The 22,870-nt window shown below is 43.6% G+C and overlaps 1 protein-coding gene across 5 annotated transcripts in view; it reads left to right on the top strand.

Annotated features, from left to right (window-relative positions):
* Positions 1-22,563, top strand: part of LOC146440495 (zinc finger protein 395-like) — a 35,678-nt gene extending 13,115 nt beyond the window's left edge. For 2 of the 5 annotated variants that reach the window (XM_085057185.1, XM_085057184.1), the window contains exons 4-10: positions 1,108-1,187; positions 5,252-5,889; positions 8,849-8,952; positions 12,948-13,440; positions 15,782-15,865; positions 17,840-17,934; positions 21,175-22,563. In XM_085057185.1, coding sequence (XP_084913311.1) covers positions 1,108-1,187; positions 5,252-5,889; positions 8,849-8,952; positions 12,948-13,440; positions 15,782-15,865; positions 17,840-17,934; positions 21,175-21,286 — 1,606 coding nt within the window. In that variant the 3' untranslated portion in view covers positions 21,287-22,563. Of the gene's footprint in view, positions 1-1,107; positions 1,188-5,251; positions 5,890-8,848; positions 8,953-12,947; positions 13,441-14,078; positions 14,232-15,781; positions 15,866-17,839; positions 17,935-21,174 lie in introns of those variants that run through there. The other 3 variants (XM_085057186.1, XM_085057188.1, XM_085057189.1) reach the window with 3 other exon arrangements.
* The last annotated feature ends 307 nt before the right edge of the window (positions 22,564-22,870 follow it).

The following is a 22,870-nucleotide window of genomic DNA, read 5'->3' on the forward strand; positions in this document are numbered from 1 at the left end:
TCCGGGAAAAGTTCCCAAATTCCTGTTTTTTTCTGGGAAAATTCCCAATGGGAATGAGGTTTGGGATGGAATTTTTTGAGTTTTCCCAGGAAAATTCCTGATGGGAAAAGGATTTGGAATTTGGTGATTTTTCCTGGGAAATTTCCACTAGGAATGAGGTTTGGGATGGAAATTGGTGAGTTTTTCCTGGAAAAAGTCCAAAATTCCTGCTGGGAATGAGGAATGAAATTTGGTGATTTTTCCTGGGAAAAATTCCCACTGGGAATGAGGAATTTGGGATTTGGTGAAATTTTTCTGGGAAAATTCCAAAATTCCACTTTTTTCCTGTGAAAAATTCCCATTGGGAATGAAGGTTGAGATGGAATTTGGTGATTTTCCCAGGAAAAATTCCCATTGGGAATGAGGAATTTGGGATTTGGTGATTTTTCCCAGGAAAATTCCAAAATTCCTGTTTTTTTTCTGGGAAAAATTCCCATTGGGAATGAGGGTTGGAATAGAAATTAGTGATTTTTCCAGAAAAATTCCCACTGGGAATGAGATTTGGGATGGAAATTTCTGATTTTTCCAGGAAAATTCCCAATGGGAATGAGGATTGGGATGGAATTTTTTGAGTTTTCCCAGGGAAATTCCTGGTGGGAAAAGGATTTGGAATTTGGTGATTTTTCCCAGGAAATTCCTTCTGGGAATGAGGTTTGGATGGAAATTGGTGACTTTTTTTGGGAAAAATTCCCAATGGGAATGAGATTTGGAATGGAAATTGGTGAGTTTTTCCCGGAAAAATTCAAAATTCCCACTGGGAATGAGGAATGAAATTTGGTGATTTTTCCGGGAAAATTTCCCACTGGGAATGAGGTTTGGGATGGAAATTGGTGATTTTTCCGGGAAAAATTCCCACCTTTTCCTAGAATTATCCCAACTTTCCTCCCATTTATAATTAACAAAATTTCCCATCTTTTCTCTCCCATCTTCCCTAAAAAAAATCCTCCAAACCGCTGGAAAATCCCGAATTTTTTCCCGATTTTTTTCCCGATTTTTTTCCCGTTTTTTCTCCACTTTTTCCCGCTTTTTTTCCTGCTTTTCCTGACTTTTTTCCTGCTTTTTTTCCAGGAAATGTGACTCGGGATCGGTGGAGATGGATGAGATGGTGGCAGCCATGGTCCTCACCAGCCTCTCCTGCAGCCCCCTGGGTGAGAAATCCCGGAAAAATTCTGGGAAAAATCCTGGAATTCCTGGAAAAAATCTGGGAAAAAATCTGGAAAAAGTCCCAGAAAAAATCCTGGAAATTCCCAGAAAACATCCCGGAAAAAATCCTGGAAATTCCCCCCCAAAAAATTCTGGAAAAAGTCCCAGAAAAATTCCCAGAAAAAATCCAGGAAAAAATTCTGGAAAAAATCCTGGAAATAATCCTGGAAAAAATCCCGGAAAATATTCTGGAAATTTAAAAAAAAAAAAAAAACCTGGAAAAAATCCCAGAAAAATTGCCAGAAAAAATCCGGGAAAAAAATCTGGGAAAAAATTCCCGGAAAAAAATCCCGGAAATTCCCCCCAAAAAAGTTCCGGAATAAGTCCCAGAAAAAATCCTAGAAATTCCCAGAAAAAATCCGGGAAAAATTCTGGAAAAAATCTGGGAAAAAATCCCAGAAATTCCCAGAAAAAACCCCAGAAATTCTCAAAAAAATTCCGGAAAAAATCCTGGAAATAATCCCCGAAATTCCTGGAAAAAATCCCTGAAAAAGTCGTGGAAAAAAATCCAGAAATTCCCAGAAAAAAATCTGGAAAAAATCCCCAAAAAAATCCCAGAAATTCCAGGGAAAAAACCCAGAAAAATCCTGGAAATTCCTGGGAAAAAATCCCGAAAAAAATCCCGGAAATTCCTGGAAAAAATCCTGGAAAATCCCAGAAAAAAATCCAGAAAAAATCCTGGAAAAATCCCAGAATTCTGGGGAGAAAATGCCAGAAAAAATTCCAGAAAAAATCCCAGAAAAATCCCAGAAATTCCCAGAAAAAATCCCAGAAAAAATCCCGGAAATAATCCCAGAAAAAATCCCGGAAAATATCCTGGAAATTCCAAAAATAATTCCAGAAAAAATCCCGGAAAAAAGCCCAGAAATTCCCAGAAAAAAAATCCCTTTAAAAATATCAGAAAAAATCTCGGAAATTCCTGAAAAATTTTCGGGAAAAATTCTGGAAAAAATCTCGGAGAAAAGCCCAGAAAAAATACTGGAAAAACCCCAGAAATTCCCGAAAATATTCCAGAAAAAATCCCGGGAAAAATCACCGAAAATCCCAGAAAAAATGCCGGGAAAAATCCCAGAAAAAATCCCGGAAAAAATCCTGGAAATTCCTGGAAAAAATTCTGGGAAAAATCCCAGAAAAAATCCCGGAAATTCCCGGAAAAAATCCTGGAAAAAACACTGGAAATTCCCGGAAAAAATCCCAGAAAAAAAACCCGGAAATTCCCAGAAAAAATCCTGGAAATTCCCCCAAAAAAAATCCAGAAAAAAATCCCAGAAAAAGTCCCAGAAATTCCCAGAAAAAATTCCAGAAAAAATCCTGGAAAAAATCCTGGAAATTCCTGGAAAAAATCCCGGAAATTCCTGGAAAAAATCCCAGAAATTCCTGGAAAAAATCCCAGAAATTCCTGGAAAAAATCCCAGAAAAAAGTCCCGGAAAAAATCCCAGAAATTCCCAAAAAAATTCCAGAAAAAATCCCAGAATTTTTAGGATTCTCCTAAAAATAATCCACATGAATTTCCCTAAAAATCTCCATCCCAGAACTGCTCGGGGATGGAAAATCCCACAGGAATTCTGGGATTTTCCATTTTGGGGATAACGGGAATTCTCTAGGATGGAGAATTTTGGGATATTGAATTTTGGGAATTCTCTGGGATGGAGAATTTTAGGGATATCAAATTTCAGGAATTCTTTGGGATGGAGAATTTTGGGATATTGAATTTTGGGAATTCTCTGGGATGGAGAATTTTGGGATATCGAATTTCAGGAATTCTCCAGGATGGAAAATGTTGGGATATTGAATTTTGGGAATTCTCCAGGATGGAAAATCCCACAGGAATTCTGGGATTTTCCATTTTGGGAGAACAGGAATTCTCCAGGATGCAGAATTTTTGGGATATTGAATTTTGGGAATTCTCTGAGATGGAGAATTTTAGGGATATCAAATTTCAGGAATTCTTTGGGATGGAGAATTTTGGGATATTGAATTTTGGGAATTTTCTGGGATGCACAATTTCAGGATATCAAATTTCAGGAATTCTCCAGAATACAAATCCCACAGGAATTCCAAGATTTTCCATTTTGGGATATCAGGAATTCTCTGGGATGCAGAATTCTGTGATATTGAATTTTGGGAATTCTCTGGGATGCAAAACCTCCCAGGAATTCTGGAATTTCCATTTTGGGATAACAGGAATTCTCCAGGATGGAGAATTCCCCAGGAATTTTGGTATTTTCCATTCAGGGATTTTCCATTCTGGGATTACAGGAATTTTCCGGGATGCAGAATTTTGGGATATTGAATTTTGGGAATCCTCTGGGATGGAGAATTGGGGATATTGAATTTCAGGAATTCTCCAGGATGCAGAATTTTTGGGATATTGAATTTTGGGAATTCTCTGGGATGGAGAATTCCCCAGGAATTTTGGGATTTTCCATTCATGGATTTTCCATTTTGGGATTACGGGAATTCTCTGGGATGGAGAATTTTGGGATATTGACTTTCAGGAATTCTCCAGGATACAGAATTCCCTGATATCAAATTTCAGGAATTCTCTGGGATGGAAAATTTTGGGATATTGAATTTCAGGAATTCTTTGGGATGGAAAATTTTGGGATATTGAATTTTGGGAATTCTCCGGGATGCAGAATTTTGGGATATTGAGTTTTGGGAATTCTCTGGGATGCAGAATTCTGGGATATCGAATTTCAGGAATTCTCCGGGATGGAGAATCCCTCAGGAATTTTGGGATTTTCCATTCTGGGATTTTCCATTTTGGGATAACAGAAATTCTCCAGGATGAAGAATTTTGGGAAATTGAATTTCAGGAATTCTCTGGGATGCAGAATTTCCGGAATTCTCCAGAATGCAAATCCCGTGGGAATTCCAGGATTTCCACCCATTTTTCCCATTTTCCCCATGATTTTTTCCCATTTTTCCCATGATTTTTCCCATGATTTTTCCCATGATTTTTCCCATGATTTTTCCCATGATTTTTCCCATGATTTTTCCCATGATTTTTCCCATGATTTTTCCCATGATTTTTCCCATGACTTTTTCCCATGATTTTTTCCCATGATTTTCCCCATTTTTCCCATGACTTTTTCCCATTTTTCCCATGACTTTTTCCCATTTTTCCCATGATTTTTCCCATTTTTCCCATGACTTTTTCCCATTTTTCCCATGATTTTTCCCATTTTTCCCCTGATTTGTCCCATTTTTCCCATGATTTTTTCCCATGATTTTTTCCCATGATTTTTCCCATGATTTTTTCCCATGATTTTTCCCATGATTTTTCCCATGATTTTTCCCATGATTTTTTCCCATTTTTCCCATGATTTTTTCCCATGATTTTCCCCATGATTTTTCCCATTTTTCCCATGATTTTTCCCATTTTTCCCATGACTTTTTCCCATGATTTTTCCCATGATTTTTCCCATGATTTTTTCCCTTGATTTTTCCCATTTTTCCCATGATTTTTCCCATTTTTCCCATGATTTTTTCCCATTTTTTCCATGATTTTTCCCATGATTTTTCCCATGATTTTTCCCATGACTTTTTCCCATTTTCCCCATGACTTTTTCCCATGATTTTTCCCATTTTTCCCATGATTTTTTCCCATTTTTCCCATGATTTGTCCCATTTTTCCCATGATTTTTCCCATGATTTTTCCATGATTTTTTCCCATGATTTTTCCCATGATTTTTTCCCATTTTTCCCATGATTTTTCCCATGATTTTTTCCCATTTTTCCCATGATTTTTTCCCATGATTTTTCCCATGATTTTTCCCATTTTTCCCATGATTTTTCCCATTTTTCCCATGATTTTTCCCATGATTTTTCCCATGATTTTTCCCATGATTTTTCCCATGATTTTTCCCATGATTTTTCCCATTTTTCCCATGATTTTTCCCATGATTTTTCCCATGATTTTTCCCATTTTTCCCATGATTTTTCCCATTTTTCCCATGATTTTTCCCATTTTTCCCATGATTTTTCCCATTTTCCTCCCCGCAGTGTCGTGCGCCGAGCCCTGCAGGGACAGCGAGGACATCTCGGACAGCAGCAGCACCAGCGGCCACTGGAGCGGGGACAGTGCCACCTCCACCCCGTCACCTCCCCGTGTGCCACTGTCACCTCCCCATGTCCCATTGTCACCTCCCCACGCGCCATTGTCACCTCCCCATGTGCCATTGTCCCCAAGCCACCTCCCACTGTCACCTGCCCATGTGCCATTGTCACCTCCCGACGTCCCATTGTCACCTCCCGACGTCCCACTGTCACCTCCCCATGTCCCACTGTCACCTCCCCACCTGCCACTGTCACCTCCTCACCTCCCATTGTCCCCAAGCCACCCCGCGATGTCACCAGGCCACCTGGCGATCTCACCAGGCCACCCGGCGATGTCACCAAACCATGCCATGATGTCACCAGGCCACCCTGCGATGTCACCAGGCCACCCTACGATGTCACCAGGCCATCCTGTGATGTCACCAGGCCATCCCGCAATGTCACCGCGTCACCACTCGATGTCACCAGGGCACCCCGCGATGTCCCCAGGGTGTCCCCGAGGGTCGCTGAGGTCACCGGACGATGGCTTTGACACTGACCCCGAGCTGTGGGCGGCGCAGGGAGCGACAGCGCGGAGGAGGAAGGTGACAATGGGGACATTGGGGACATTGGGGGAGAGGGTGGGGACAGGGATGGCGATGTGGGATGGTGACAGGGATGGTGACAAAATAATGACATGGATGGTGACAGGGAATGGTGATGTGGATGGTGACATGGATGGTGACAGGGACGGTCACATGGGGTGATGACATGGATGGTGGCACAAAACAGTGACACAGGGTGGTGACATGGTTGGTGACGTGGATGGTGACAGGGATGTGACATGGATGGTGACACGGTGGTGACATGGAATGGTGACATGGATGGTGACATGGATGGGGACATGGATGGTGACAGGAATGGTGACACTGTTAGTGACAGTGTTGGTAACAGGGTTGCTGACACAGCTGGTGACACTGTTAGTGACACGGTTGGTGACAGGGATAGTGACAGGGATGGTGACAGGGATGTGGCAGGGTTGGTGACAAGTTTGGTGACGTGCATGTTGACAGGGATGGTGACATGGTTGTGACATGGATGTGACAGGGATGTGACAGGGATGGTGACATGGTTGGTGACACAGTCGGTGACACGGTTGGTGACAGGCTGGTGACAAGGTTGGTGACAGGGTTGGTGACACTGTTAGTGACACGGTTGGTGACACAGTTGGTGACACTGTTAGTGACACTGTTAATGACACTGTTGGTGACACGGTTGGTGACATGGTTGGTGACACAGTTGGTGACAGGCTGGTGACACTGTTGGTGACACTGTTAGTGACACTTAGTGACACGATTGGTGACACAGTTGGTGACACAGTTGGTGACAGGCTGGTGACACTGTTGGTGACAGGGATGGTGACACTGTTAGTGACAGGGTTGATGACACGGTTGGTGACATGGCTGGTGACAGGGTCAGTGCCAGTTGGTGACATGGCTGGTGACAGGGTCATTGCCAGTTGGTGACATGGTTGGTGACACAGTTGGTGACATGGTTGGTGACAGGGTTGGTGACAGGGATGTGACATGGATGTGACAGGGATCTAACAGGGATGATGACAGGGATGTGACAGGGTTGGTGACATGGATGGTGACACTGTTAGTGACAGGGTTGGCGACAGGCTGGTGACAGGGTTGGTGACAGGTTGGTGACACTGTTAGTGACACAGTCGGTGACAGGGTTGGTGACAGGGATGGTGACAGGGTCGGTGACATGGTTGATGACAGGGATGTGCCGTGGATGGTGACAGGGATGGTGACACTGTTAGTGACACAGCTGGTGACACAGTTGCTGACAGGGATGGTGACACAGGGAGGTGACACTGTTAGTGACATGGATGTTGACAGGCTTGGTGCCAGTTGGTGCCAGGGTTGGTGCCATGGTTGGTGACACAGTTGGTGACAGGGTTGGTGACATGGATGGTGACCTTGATGAGGACATGGATGGTGACATGGATGGTGACACTATTAGTGACACAGTCAGTGATATGGTTGGTGACACAGTTGGTGACAGGCTGGTGACAGGGTCAGTGCCAGTTGGTGACATGGTTGGTGACACAGTTGGTGACGTGGTTGGTGACAGGGTTGGTGACAGGGATGGTGACAGGGATGGTGACATGGTCGGTGCCAGTCGGTGACAGGGTTGGTGACATGGCTGGTGACACAGTTAGTGACAAGGATGGTGACAGGGTCAGTGCCAGGGCTGGTGACACTGTTAGTGACACGGTCAGTGACACAGTCAGTGACATGGATGGTGACACTGTTAGTGACACTGTTAGTGACACGGTTGGTGACACAGCTGGTGACACCGTTAGTGACACCGTTAGTGACATGGTTGATGACACAGTTGGTGACAGGCTGGTGACACGGTTGGTGACAGGGAGGTGACACTGTTAATGACAGGGTTGGTGACATGGATGTGCCATGGATGGTGACAGGGATGGTGACAGGGTTGGTGACACTGTTAGTGACACTGTTAGTGACACGGTAGGTGACACTGTTAGTGACATGGCTGGTGACACAGTTGGTGACATGGATGGTGACACAGGGAGGTGACACTGTTAATGAACTGGTTGGTGACAGAATCAGTGCCAGTGGGTGCCACAGTTGGTGACAGGCTGGTGACAGGGTTGGTGACAGGCTGGTGACAGGTTGGTGACACAGTAGGTGACATGGCTGGTGACACTGTTAGTGACACAGTAGGTGACACGGCTGGTGACACTGTTAGTGACACAGTTGGTGACACAGTTGGTGACACGGCTGGTGACACTGTTAGTGACATGGTTAGTGACAGTGACATGGTTGGTGACACTGTTAGTGACACTGTTAGTGACATGGCTGATGGCACAGTTGGTGACATGGATGGTGACATTGTTAGTGACACTGTTAGTGACCTGGTCGGTGACACAGTTGGTAACAGGGATGGTGACACTGTTAGTGACACTGTTAGTGACACTGTTAGTGACATGTAGTGACACGGTCAGTGACACAGTTGGTAACATGGATGGTGACACTGTTAGTGACACAGTCAGTGACATGGCTGGTGACACTATTAGTGACATGAATGGTGACACTGTTAGTGACACTGTTAGCGACAGGGTTGATGACACGGTTGGTGACATGGCTGGTGACAGGGTCAGTGCCAGTTGGTGACATGGTTGGTGACACAGTTGGTGACATGGTTGGTGACACAGTTGGTAACAGGGATGGTGACAGGGTCGGTGACAGGGTTGATGACACGGTTGGTGACATGGCTGGTGACAGGGTCAGTGCCAGTTGGTGACACTGTTAGTGACACAGTTGATGACACAGTTGGTGACAGGGCTGATGACACTGTTAGTGACGCAGTTGGTGACAGCCTGGTGACACTGTTAGTGACACTGTTAGTGACACTGTTAGTGACACTGTTAGTGACAGGCTGGTGACACAGTTAGTGACAGGGATGGTGACAGGTTGGTGACACTGTTGATGACCCGGTCGGTGTCCCTGTCCCCGGTGTCCCCAGGCCCGCGGTGTCCCGGCGCAGTTCCGCTGTCTGTGGCCAGGCTGCGGCAAGGAGCTCAGATCCAGCGTGGGAATCCGACGGCACATCCGCAGCCTGCACCTCGCGTGAGCCACATGCCCAAAATTCCTGAATTCCTGAATTCCCAAAATTCCCCAATCCCAAAATTCCCAAATTCCCAAAATTCCCAAATTCCCAAAATTCTCAAAATTCCCAAATCCCGGAATTCCCGAATCCCAAAATTTCTGAATCCCAAAATTTCTGAATCACAGAATTTCCTGAATCCCGGCATTCCCTGATTGCAGAATTCCCCAATCCCGGAATTCCTGAATTTCAAAATTCCCAAATTGTGAGATTCCCAGATCCCAAAATTCCCCAATCGCAAAATTCCCAAATTGCAAGATTCCCAAATCCCAAAATTCCCAAAATTCCTGAATTGCAAAATTCCTGAATCCCAAAATTCCCGAATTGCAAAATTCCTGAATCCTGGAATTCCCGAATTGCAAAATTCCTGAATCCTGGAATTCCTGAATTCCAAAATTCCTGAATCGCAATATTCCTGAATCCTGGAATTCCCGAATCCCGGAATTCCCTAATCTCAAAATTCCTGAATCCCAAAATTCCCGAATCCCAAAATTCCTCAATCCCGGAATTCCCAAATCGCAAAATTCCTGAATCGCAAAATTCCTGAATCCCAAAATTCCCAAATTGCAAAATTCCCAAATAGCAAAATTCCCCAATCCCGGAATTCCCAAATCCCAAAATTCCCAAAATTCCTGAATCCCGGAATTCCCAAATCCCGGAATTCCCTGATCACAAAATTCCCGAATCCCAAAATTGAATCCCAAAATTCCCAAATCCTAAAATTTCTGAATCCCAAAAATTCCCAAATCCCAAAGTTCCTGAATCCCATAATTCCCCAATCCTGGAATTCCCGAATCTCAAAATTCCCAAATTGTGCGGTTCCCAAATCCCAAAATTCCCGAATCCTGGAATTCCTGAATCACAAAATTCCCAAATCCCAAAATTCTGAATCCTGGAATTACAGAATCCCAAAATTCCCGAATCCTGAAATTCCAGAATCCCGAAATTCCTGAATCCCAGAATTCCCCAATCCTGGAATTCCTGAATTCCCAAAATTCCCCAATCCTGGAATTCCCAAATCTCAAAATTCTCAAATTGTGAGGTTCCCGAATCCCAAAATTCCCAAATCCCGCGATTCCTGAAACCCAAAATTCCTGAATTCCCAAAATTCCTGAATCCCAAAATTCCTGAATCCTGGAATTCCCAAATCCCAAAATTGACAAATCCCAAAATTCCCAAATCCCGCGATTCCTGAATCACAAATTTCCCCAATCCTGGTATTCCTGAATCCCAAAATTCCTAAATCCCGGAATTCCCAAATCCCAAAATACCCCAATCCTGGAATTCCTGAATCCCAAGATTTCGTAATCCTGGAATTACTGAATCCCAAAATTCCCTTTTCCCAGCCCCTTTTCCTGCTCCTTTTTTCCTTTTTCCCACAATTTCTCCTCTATTTCCCCATTTTCCCCAATTCCCATTTTCCCCCAATTCCCATTTTTCCCATAATTCCCATTTTCCCCAGAATTCCCCATATTTCTCCTAATTCCCCATTTTTTCCTATTTCGCCCTTTCCCCACAATTCCCATTTTTCCCCCAATTCCCCATTTCCCTAATTTTTCCCATAATTTCCCCTTTTCCCCATTTTCCCCCAATTCCCCATTTTTCCCATAATTCCCCATTTTTCCCTTAATTCCCATTTCCCCCAATTTTCTCCTAATTCCCATTTTTCCCCAATTCCCCATTTCCCCAATTCCCCATTTCTCCCTAATTCCCCCTTTCCCCCTTTCCCCCATTTTCCCCAAATTCTCTTTTCCCCCTAATTTATTTCCCCCTAATTCCCAATTTTCCCCAATTCCCCATTTTCCCATAATTCCCCATTTTCCCCACAATTCCCATTTTTCCCGTAATTCCCATTTCCCCCATTTTCCCCCATTTCCACCTTTTCCCCATTTTCCCCCACTTCCCCATTTTCCCCATAATTCCCATTTCCCCCATTTTCCCCCAGTTCCCCATTTTCCCCACAATTCCCATTTTCCCAATTCCCCATTTTCCCCCAATTCCCATTTTTCCCCCATTTTCCCCATTTCTCCCATTTTTCCCATAATTCTCATTTTTCCTCCAATTCCCATTTCCCCCTTTTCCCCATTTCCCCCATTTCCCCCAATTCCCAATTTCCCCCATTTCTCCATTTTACCCCATTTTCCCCCTAATTCCCCCTTTTCCCCATTTCCCATTTTTCCCTAATCCCCATTTTCCCCACAATCCATTTTCCTCATTTCCCCATTTTCCCCCCAATTCCCCATAATTCCCCCTTTCCCCCAATTCCCATTTTTTCCCATAATTCTCATTTTCCCCTAATTCCTATTTTCCCCATAATTCCCCCTTTCCCATTCCCCCATTTTCCCCTAATTCCCCCTTTCCCCCAATTCCCCATTTTCCCCTAATTCCCCCTTTTCCCCCTTTCCCCCATTTTTGCCCCAATTCCCATTTTCCCCACAATTCAATTTTCCCCCAATTCCCATTTCCCATAATTCCCATTTTCCCCCAACTCCCCATTTTCCCCGATTCCTATTTTCCCATTTCCCCCATTTTTCCCCTAATTCCCATTTTTTCCCCCAATTCCCTATTTTCCTCATAATTCCCCCTTTTCCCATTTCTCCCATTTTTCCCATCATTCCCATTATCCCTCCAAATTCCCATTATCCCCACAATTCCCATTTTTCCCCCCAAATTCCCATTTTCCCCCCAAATTCCCATTTTTCCCATAATTCTCCCATTTTTCCCATAATTCCCATTTTCCCCATAATTCCCCATTTTTTCCATTTTCCCCCCATTTTTTCCCCTATTTCCCCATTTTTCCCCTTTTCCCCATTTTTCACCTAATTCCCATTTTTCCCCTAGTTTCCTCTTTTCCCCATTTCCCCCATTTTTTCCCCAATTCCCCATTTTTCCCCTAATTCCCATTTCTCCCCAATTCCCCTAATTCCCCATTTCCCCCATTTTTCCCGTTTTTCCCATTTCCCCCATTTTTCCCCTAATTCCCATTTTTCCCCCAATTCCCTATTTTCCTCATAATTCCCCCTTTTCCCATTTCTCCCATTTTTCTCATAATTCCCATTATCCCTCCAAATTCCCATTATCCCCACAATTCCCATTTTTCCCCCCAAATTCCCATTTTTCCCATAATTCTCCCTTTTCCCCATTTCTCCCATTTTTCACCTAATTCCCATTTTTCCCCCTAGTTTCCTCTTTTCCCCATTTCCCCCATTTCTCCCCAATTCCCCTAATTCCCCATTTCCCCCATTTTTCCCAAATTTTCCCATTTCCCCATTTTTCCCATTTTTTCCCCCAATTCCCCATTTTCCCCTAATTCCCCTTTCCCCCTTTCCCACACTTTTGCCCCAATTCCCATTTTCCCACTGAATTCAATTTTGCCCCCAATTCCCATTTTCCCCACAATTCCCATTTTCCCCCAACTCCCATTTTCCCCATCCCATTTTCCCAATTTTCCCCATTTTCCCCATTTCCCCCAATTTCCCCATTTTCCCATTTTTCCCATTTTTCTCATAATTCCCCCTTTTCCCATTTCTCTCCATTTTCTCTCCAAATTCCATTCCCCCAATTCCCATTTTTCCCCCAATTCTCCTCATTCCCCCTTTTCTCCCAATTCCCCATTTTTCCCTAATCCCCCATTTTTCCCCAAATTGCCATTTTCCACCCATTTCTCCCATTTTTCCCGTAATTCCCATTTTCCCCCCAAATTCCCATTTTCCCCACAATTCCCATTTTTTCCCCTAATTCTCCTAATTCCCAATTTTTTCCCCTAATTCCCCATTTTCCCCCGATTTCCCAATTTCCCATTTTCCCCCAATTCCCATTTTTCCCATAATTCCTTTCCCATTTCCCCCATTTCCCCCCATTTTCCCCACAATTCCCATTTTTCCCCCCATTTCCTCCATTTTTCCCATTTTTTCCCAAATTCCCACAATTTTCCCCAAATTCCTATAATTTCCCGCAGTGACATTCCCTCCTCGGCTCACCGTCGGCGCGAAGAGGATTTTTACTACACTGAGCTGCAGCTCCAGGACGATCCCAACCCGGAAATGTCACCCGGAAATGTCACCAACTGCCCGGAAGTGACACCCGGAAATGTCACCAACTGCCCGGAAGTGACACCCGGAAATGTTGCCAACTTCCCAGAAGTGTCACCCGGAAGTGCCACAATTTCCACAGAAGTGTCACCTGGAAGCATCCCCATGTCCCCAGAAGTGTCCCCCAGAAGTGCCACCATCTCCCCAGAAGTGTCACCCGCAAATGCCACTGTTTTCCCGGAAGTGTCACCCGGAAGTACCGCCGTTTTCCCGGAAGCATCACCCGGAAGTGCCACAATTTCCCCCGAGGTGTCCCCAGGTGTCCCCGCGGTGTCCCCAGGTGTCCCCGAGGCGCTGCTGGAGCTCAGCCCGCCCAGCCCCGCCTCCTTCTGGCACATCCAGGCTGACCACGCCTACCAGGTGAGCTTTTCCCGCCTTTTTCCGTCCTTTTCCCGCCTTTTTCCGTCCTTTTCCCGCCTTTTTCCATCCTTTTCCCGCCTTTTTCCATTCTTTTCCTGCCTTTTTCCGGCTTTTCCCGCCTTTTTCCATCCTTTTCCCGCCTTTTTCCGGCTTTTCCCGCCTTTTTCTGGCTTTTCCCGCCTTTTTCCATCCTTTTCCCGCCTTTTTCCGGCTTTTCCCGCCTTTTTCCATCCTTTTCCCGCCTTTTTCCGTCCTTTTCCCGCCTTTTTCCGGCTTTTCCCGCCTTTTTCCATCCTTTTCCCGCCTTTTTCCGTCCTTTTCCCGCCTTTTTCCATCCTTTTCCCGCCTTTTTCCATCCTTTTCCCCTTTTCCTCTCCTATTTCCCTCCCTTTTCCTTCCTTTTTTCCTCCTCCTTTTCCTTTTTTCTCCTCTTTTCCTTCCTTTTTCTTCCTTTTTTTTTTTTTTCGCTTCCTTTTTCCTTCTTTTTTCCTCCCTTTTTCGCCTCCTTTTTTCCCCTTTTTTGCTTCCTTTTCTCTCCTCTTTTCCTCCCTTTTCCCTCCTCTTTCTCTCCTATTTCATCCTTTTTTCTCATTTTTCTTCCTTTTCTCTCCTTTTTTCCCTCCTCGTTTCCCATGAAGCACCAAAAAAATTCCAATTAAACATCAAAAAAATTCCCATTAAATTCCCACTAAACACCAAAAAAATTCCCATTGAATTCCAAAAGAAACCAAATTAAACCCAAAAAAATTCCCATTGAGCACCCAAAAATTCCCATTAAACCCCAAAAAATTCCCATAAAACATCAAAAAAATTCCCATTAAACTCCAAAAAATTCCCATTAAACACAAAAAAAATCCCATTAAATAAATTTTAAAAAATTCCCAATAAACACACAAAAAATCCCATTAAACCCCAAAATATTCCCATAAAACATAAAAAAATTCCCATTAAACTCCCATTAAACACCAAAAAAAATTCCAATTAAACACGAAAAAATCCCATTAAACCCCAAAAAATTCCCATCAAACTCCAAAAAATTCCCATCAAACTCCAAAAAATTCCCCCACATTTCCAAACCCCAAATCCATCCAGATTTTCCTGTGGGGTTTTGGGGCTTTTCCCACATTCCCTGTGAGCAGAGCAGAAATTCCTGTGGAATTCCCATGGGAACTGGAAATTCCCAAGGACTTCCTTTGGGAATTGGGGAAAATTTTGAGGAATTCCCATGGGAACAGGAAAATCCTGTAGAATTCCCATGGGAACAGGAAATTCCCGAGAGATTCCATGGGAACAGGAAAACCCCAAGGAATTCCATGGGAACAGGAAAATCCTGCAGGATTTCCATGGGAACAGGAAATTCCCAAAGGTTCCCATGGGAACAGGAAATTCCCAAAGGTTCCCATGGGAACAGGAAAATCCCACAGAATTCCATGGGAACAGGAAAATCCCACAGAATTCCATGGGAACTGGAAAATCCCACAGAATTCCATGGGAACTGGAAATTCCTGAGGGATTCCCAAGGAATTCCCAAGAGATTCCATGGGAACAGGAAAACCCCAAGGAATTCCATGGGAACAGGAAAATCCTGCAGGATTTCCATGGGAACAGGAAATTCCCAAAGGTTCCCACGGGAACAGGAAATTCCCACAGAATTCCATGGGAACAGGAAAATTCCAAGGAATTCCCATGGGAACAGGAAAATCCCACAGAATTCCATGGGAAAATTCCCAAAGGATCCCCATGGGAACAGGAAAATCTTGTGGGATTTCCATGAGGACAGGAAATTCCTGAGGGATTTCCATGGGAACAGGAAAATCCCACAGAATTCCATGGGAACAGGAAATTCTCACGAGATTCCCATGGGAACAGGAAAATCTCAAGAGATTTTAATGGGAACAGGAAAAACCCATAGAATTCTGAGGAGAACAGGAAATTCCCAAGGAATTCCATGGGAACAGGAAATTCCTGTGAGATTCTGATGAAAACAGGAAAATCCCAAGGAATTCCGTGGGAACAGGAAATTCCCGCGGGATTCCGAGGAACCAGGAAATTCCCAAGGAATTCCCATGGGAACAAGAAATTCCTGCAGGATTCCCATGGGAACAGGAAAATCCTGAGGAATTCCATGTGAACAGGAAAATCCCGAAGGATCCCATGGAATTCTGATGAGAACAGGAAATTCCCGCAGGATTCCCATAGGAACAGGAAATTCCTACAAGATTCCAACAGGAACAGGAAATTCCCGCGGGATTCCAAGGGAACCAGGAAATTCCCGCAGGACTCCAAGGGAACCAGGAAATTCCCGCTAATAAAAAATTCCCGTTTTTCCCACCCTTCCCAGGCTGTTCCCTCCATCCAGATCCCGGTGTCTCCTCACATCTTCACCAGCATCAGCTGGGCGGCGCCGCTGCCCGCCCTGACCCCGGTGAGTCCTGCTGCCCACTTCCCAATCCGGCAATTCCTCTCCTTTTCCTGGTTTTTCCCTTTTTTTTCCCATTTTTCCCCCTTTTTTTTCCCATTTTTTCCCATTTTTATCCCATTTTTATCCCATTTTTTTCCCATTTTATCCCATTTTTATCCCATTTTTTTCCCATTTTTTCCCATTTTTATCCCATTTTTATCCCATTTTTATCCCATTTTAATCCCATTTTGCCCCTATTTTTTATCCCATTTTTCCACGTTCCAATGCCGTTCTTATCTCATTTTTATCCAAATTTTCCCCCAAGCTTGTCCTGTTCTTATTCCATTTTTATCCCATTTTTATCCCATTCTAATCCCATTTTCCCCCTATTTTTTATCCCATTTTTTCCCCGTTCTGATGCCGTTCTCATCCCATTTTTATCCCATTTTTTTCCCCAAGCTTGTCCTGTTCTTATTCCATTTTTATCCCATTTTTATCCAATTTTTATCCCATTTTAATCCTATTTCTCCCCTGCTTTTTATCCCATTTTTTACTGTTCCGATGCCGTTCTTATCCCATTTTTATCCCATTTTTATCTCCAAGCTTGTCCTGTTCTTATTCCATTTTTATCCCATTTTTATCCCTTTTATATCCTATTTTTGCCCTGTTTTTTATCCTGTTTTTTCGTGTTTATTATTAAATTTTTTTCTGTTTTTTCCCCCTTTTAATCCCGTTTTTTTCCTGTTTTTCTGCATTTTTATTCCCTTTTTTTCTCATTTTTATCCCATTTCTATCCCATTTTTATCCTGGTTTTATCCCCTATTTTTCCTGTTTCTTTCCTGGTTTTTCCTGTTTTTATCCCATTTTCTCCCATTTTTATCCCAATTTTATCCAATTTTTTGTCCTGTTTTTATTCCCCCCCCCTTTCCCATTCTGTCTCCGTTTTTCCCCCATTTTTAATCTCATTTTTATCCTGTTTTTTCCCCTTTTTTACCCATTTTCCCCTGTTTTTCTCCTTTTTTAATCTCATTTTTATCCTGTTTTTCCCCCTTTTTTCCAAGTTTTCCCCATTTTTAATCTCATTTTTATCCTGTTTTTCTCCCTTTTTTCCCGTTTTTTCCCCCTTTTTTCCCATTTTTTATCTCATTTTTATCCTGTTTTTTTTCCAATTGTCTCCTGTTCTTATCCCATTTCTCCTACTTTTCCCCCTTTTTTCTCCTGTTTTTCCCCATTTTCCCCGTTTTAACCCCATTTTTCCCCGTTTTTCCCCATTTTTATCCCATTTTTCCTGGTTTTGCCTATTTATTCCACTGTTTTTTATCCCATTTTTCCCCCTTTTTTTATCCCATTTTTCCCCCTTTTTTTATCCCATTTTCCCCCTGTTCTTTATCCCCCTTTTTTCTCCCCTTTTTCCCCATTTTTCCCATTTTAACCCCATTTTTCCCTGTTCTTTATCTCATTTTTCCCCGTTTTAATCCCATTTTTATCCCATTTTTTTCCCGTTTTACCTATTTATTCCACTGTTTTTTATCCCATTTTTCCCCGTTTTAACCCCATTTTTTCCCCTTTTTAATTCCCTTTTTTCTCCCGTTTTTCCCTGGTTTAACCCAATTTTTCCCCTTTTTTCTCCCTTTTTTCCCCATTTTTTTCCCATTTTAACCCAATTTTTCTCCATTTTTATCCCCTTTTTTCTCCCATTTTTCCTCATTTTTCCCTGTTTTAACCCCATTTTCCCCCCATTTTTTATCCTGGTTTTTTCCCCATTTCCCCCCCATTTTTTCCCCATTTTTATCCTGTTTTTTCCCCATTTTCCTCCTTTTTTAACCCCATTTCCCCCCCATTTTTATCCTGTTTTTTTCCCCATTTTTCCCCATTTTCCCCCCCATTTTTTATCCTGTTTTTTTCCCCATTTCCGCCCTTTTTTAACCCCATTTTTCTCCCGTTATTTATCCCATTTTTCCCCATTTTTTCCCCATTTTTTAACCCATTTCCCCCCAGGTCCGCAGTCGCTCGCTGAGCCTCCCGGAGCCATCGCCTCTCCTGCAGCCACAGCTGCTGGTGGCTTCACCTCCCCGCGGGACACCTGGAGCCAGGTGGGAATGCCGCAGGGAAAACGGGGAAAAACAGGGAAAACGTGAGGGGAAAAGGTGGGAAAACGTGAGGGGAAAAGGAGGGAAAACATGAGCGAAAATATAAGGGGAAAAGGAGGGAAAACATGAGGGGAAAATGTGAGGGGAAAAGGAGGGAAAATATGAGGGGAAAAAGGTTGGAAAAGGAGGGAAAATGTGAGGGGAAAAGGTTGGGAAAGGAGGGAAAATGTGAGGGAAAACAGAGGGAAAACATGAGGGGAAAAGGAGGGGAAACCTGAGGGGAAAAGAGGAAAACATGAGGGGAAAAGATAGAAAAGAGGGAAAACGTGAGGGGAAAAGGAGGAAAACATGAGGGGAAAAAAAAAAAAACAAAAAAAAAACAAAAAAACAAAAAAAAAACAAAAAAAAAAAAAAAAAAAAAAAAACAAAAAAAAAACAAAAAAAAAAACAAAAAAAACAAAACATAAGGGAAAGTGGTTGGGAAAGGAGAGAAAACATGAGGGGAAAATGAGGGAAGACATGAGGGCAAAACGAGGAAAAACATGAGGGGAAAAGGAGGGGGAAGATGGGAAAACATGAGGGAAAATGTGAGGGGAAAACATGAGGGGAAAAGGTTGGAAAAAATGAGGGGAAAAGGTTGGAAAAGGAGGGGAAACGAGGGGAAAAGCAGGGAAAATATGAGGGGAAAAAGGTTGGAAAAGGAGGGAAAATGTGAGGGGAAAAGGTTGGGAAAGGAGGGAAAATGTGAGGGGAAACATGAGGGAAAACATGAGGGGAAAAGGAGGGGAAACCGTGAGGGGAAAAGGAGGAAAACTTGAGGGGAAAAGGTTGGAAAAGATGGGAAAACGTGAGGGGAAACAGGAGGGGAAAAGGAGGGAAATTGTGAGGGGAAAATGTGAGGAGAAAGAAGGGAAAACATGAGGGGAAACGTCAGGGGAAAATGTGAGGGGAAAAGGAGGGAAAAACATGAGGAGGAAAGGTTGGAAAAGGAGGGGAAATGTGAGGGGAAACATGAGGGGAAAAAGTTGGAAAAGGAGAGAAAACGTGAGGGGAAAAGGAGGGAAAACATGAGGGGAAAAGGTTGGAAAAGATGGGAAAACATGAGGGGAAAATGTGAGGGGAAAGGAGGGAAAAAATGAGGGAAAATGAGGGGAAACGAGGGGAAACATGAGGGGAAAAGGAGGGAAAACATGAGGGGAAAAGGAGGGAAAACGTGGGGAGAAGGAGGGAAAAGGAGGGGAAACGTGAGGAGAAAAGGTTGGAAAAGGTGGGAAAACATGAAGGTGAAACATGAGGGGAAAAGGCAGGAAAACGTGAAGGGAAAAGGAGGGAAAACATGAGGGGAGAAGGAAGGAAAACGTGGGGAGAAGGGGGGAGAAGGAGGGGAAATGTGAGGGGGGAAAGGGAAAACATGAGAGAAAACATGAGAAAAAGAGGGAAAATATGAGGGAAAACATGAGGTGGGAAAACATGAGGGAAAACATGGGAAGCAGGAAAAGTTTGGAAAAGGAGTGGAAACGTGAGGGGAAAATGTGAGGGGAAAAGGAGGGAAAACGTTAAGGGAAAAGGTGGGAAAAGGAGGGAAAACGTTAAGGGAAAAGGTTGGAAAAGGTGGGGAAACATGAGGGGAAAAGGTTGGAAAAGATGGGAAAACATGAGGGGAAAACATGAGGGGAAAAGGAGGGAAAACAAGGGGAGACGAGAGGATACATGAGGGGAAAAGGTTGGAAAAGATAGGAAAACGTGAGGGGAAAAGGAGGCAAAACATGAGGGGAAAAGGAGGGTGAAATATGAGGGGAAAAGGAGTGGAAACATGAGGGGGAAAAGTAGGAAAACATGAGGGAGAATGTGAGAGGAAAACGTGGGGGAAAAGGTGGGAAAACAAGGGGAAAATGCGAGGGGAAAATGAGGGGAGACATGAGGGGATACAGGAGGGGAAAAGGTTGGAAAAGATGGGAAAATGGGAAAAGGAGGGGAAACATGAGGGGAAAAGGTTGGAAAAGGTGTGAAAATGTGAGGGGGAAAAGATGGGAAAACATGAGGGGGAAAAAAGGGAAAATATAAGGGGAAAAGGAGGGAAAACATGAGGGAAAATGTGAGGAGAAAACATGAGGGGACAAAGTTGGAAAACATGAGGGGAAAAGAAGGGAAAACATGACGGGAAAATGAGGGAAAACATGGGGGGAAAAGGAGTGGAAACAGGAAAACATGGGAAAATACGAGGGGAAAAGGGTGGAAAAGCAAGGGAAACCATGCGGGGCAAAGGAGGGAAAACGTGAGGGGAAAACGTGAGGGGAAAACATGAGGGGAAAAGGAGGGAAAACGAGGGGAGACGTGAGGAGGAAAGATTGGAAAAGGAGGGAAAATGTGAGGGGGAAAGGTTGGAAAATATGGGAAAACATGAGGCAAAATGTGGGAAAACACGAGGGGAAACATAGGGGAAAATGGTTGGAAAACGAGGGGAAAATGTGGGATGACATGAAGGGTAACATGAGGGGAAAAGGAGGGAAAATGTGAGGAGGAAAGGTTGGAAAAGGTGGTAAAACGTGAGGGGAAAAGGAGGGAAAACGTGAGGGGAAAAAGGGGAAACGGTTGGAAAAGAAGGGGAAACGTGAGGGGAAAAGGAGGGAAAACATGAGGGTAAAAGGAGGGAAAACAGGGAAAAAGGTGGGAAAACATGAGGGGAAAAGGCTGGAAAAGGAGAGAAAACATGAGGGGAAAATAAGGGAAGACATGAGGGGAAATGTGAGGGGAAACGTGAGGGGAAAATGTGAGGGGAAAATGTGAGGGGAAAGGAAGGAAAACATGAGGAGAAACAGGAGAGAAAACAAGAGGGAGAAAAGAGAGGAAAACATGAGGGGAAAATGTGAGGGGAAAAGGTTGGAAAAGATGGTAAAACATGAGGGGAAAACGTGAGGGGAAAAGGTTGGAAAATATGGGAAAACATGAGAGGAAAACATGAGAGGAAAAGGTTGGAAAATATGGGAAACCACAAATGGAAAATGAGGGAAACCATGAGGGGAAAAGGTGGGAAGACGTGAGGGGAAAAAGAGTGAAAACATGAGAGGGAAAGGAGGGGAAATGTGAGGAGGAAGGGTTGGAAAAGATGAGAAAACATGAGGGGAAAAGGTTGGAAAATGAATTTAAAACATGAGGGGAAAGGAGGGAAACCATGAGGGGAAAAGGAAGGAATCCTTGGATCCGGAAGCTCAAAACCACCTTTTTTTCCCCCCATTTTCCCAGGAAAAGCCGCGGGGAAGCCAAGAAGTGCCGGAAGGTTTACGGCATCGAGCACCGCGAGCAGTGGTGCACAGCCTGCCGCTGGAAAAAGGCCTGCCAGCGCTTCCTGGACTGAATTCCCACCGGAATTCCAGGAATTCCTGCTGGAAATCTGGGAGTTCCCACCGAAATCCAAAAATTCCTATGGAAATGGGGGAATTCTCACCTGAAATCTGGGAATTCTCACAGGAATCCAAAAATTGTGATGGGAATCGGGGAATTCTCACAGAAATCTGGGAATGCCCACCAGAAATCCAGGAATCCCCATGGGAATTCCCACAGAAATCCGAAAATTCCAATGGAAATCAGTGAATCCCAACAGAAATCTGGGAATTCCCACAGAAGTCCAAAAATTCCTATGGAAATTGGGGAATTCTCACCTGAAATCTGGGAATTCTCACAGGAATCCAAAAGTTCCTATGTAAATTGGGGAATTCTCACCTGAAATCCAGGAATTCCCAGTGGAAATCCCACAGAAATCCAAAAATTGTGACGTGGGAATCAAGGAATTCTCACAGAAATCTGGGAATCCCCGCTGGGAATCTGGGAATCTCACCGGAAATCTGGGAATTCCCACAGAAATCCAAAAATTCCGATGGAAATCTTGGAATTCGCACAGAAATCCAAAAATTCTGGCAGAAATCTGGGATTTCCCACAGGAATCCCACCGGAAATCTGGGAATTCCTACAGAAATACAGGAATCTCTGTGGGAGTCAGGGAATTCCCACAGAAAGCCAAAAATTCCAACAGAAATCAGAGAATTCTCACCTGAAATTCAGGAATTCCCACAGAAAAATGGGAATCCCTGCTGGAAATCTGGGAATTCCCACAGAAATCCAAAAATTGTGACAGAAATCTTGGAATTCTCAGAGAAGTCCAGGAATTCCCACTGGAAATCCTAGGAAATCCAGGAATCCCCAAAAATTCCATTGGAAATCTGGGAATCCCCATCAGAAATCACAGGAAATCAGGGAATTTCCACAAAAATACAGGAATCCTGATGGAAATCCAGGAATTCCCACAGAAATTCGGGAATCTGGGAATCCCGACAGAAATCTGGGAATTCCCACAGAAATCCAAAAATTCTGACTGAAATCTAGGAATTTCCACCGAAATCTGGGAATTCGGACAGAAATCCAGAAATTCCAATGGAAATACACAAATTCCCACAGGAAATCTGGGAATGTCCACAGAAATCCAAAAATTCCGATGAAAATCTGGTAATTCCTACAGAAATCCAGGAATCTCTGCGGCAATCAGGGAATTCCCACAGAAATCCAGGAAGTCCTGCAGAAATTTGGGATTTCTCACCTGAAATCCAGGAATTCTCACAGAAATCTCGGAATTCCCACCGGAATTCCCACAGAAATTCAGGAATTCCCACTCAAATCCTTTAAGGAAAAAGTCAAAGCTTTAAAAAAAGGGAATTCTGGGATTTCCCGGAAAAGGCGGAAAAAAAGGAATTTTCAGGATTGGAATTTTCCATTTTTCAGGAATTTTTCATTCTGGGGACGAAAAAAATCCCAAAAAATCATTTAAATAGGGAAAATTCCGAGAGTTTTTAGGGCAAAAATATAAAATTCCGGAATATTCCTGGGAATATTTTGGGAATGTTTTGAATCCGAGGAAAAAATTTTTTTAAAAAAAATTTAAATCAGG

This window comes from Lichenostomus cassidix, chromosome 3, assembly GCF_008360975.1.
Source record: "Lichenostomus cassidix isolate B80296 chromosome 3, HeHo_3.0, whole genome shotgun sequence".
In the NCBI taxonomy this organism is placed as follows: domain Eukaryota; kingdom Metazoa; phylum Chordata; class Aves; order Passeriformes; family Meliphagidae; genus Lichenostomus; species Lichenostomus cassidix.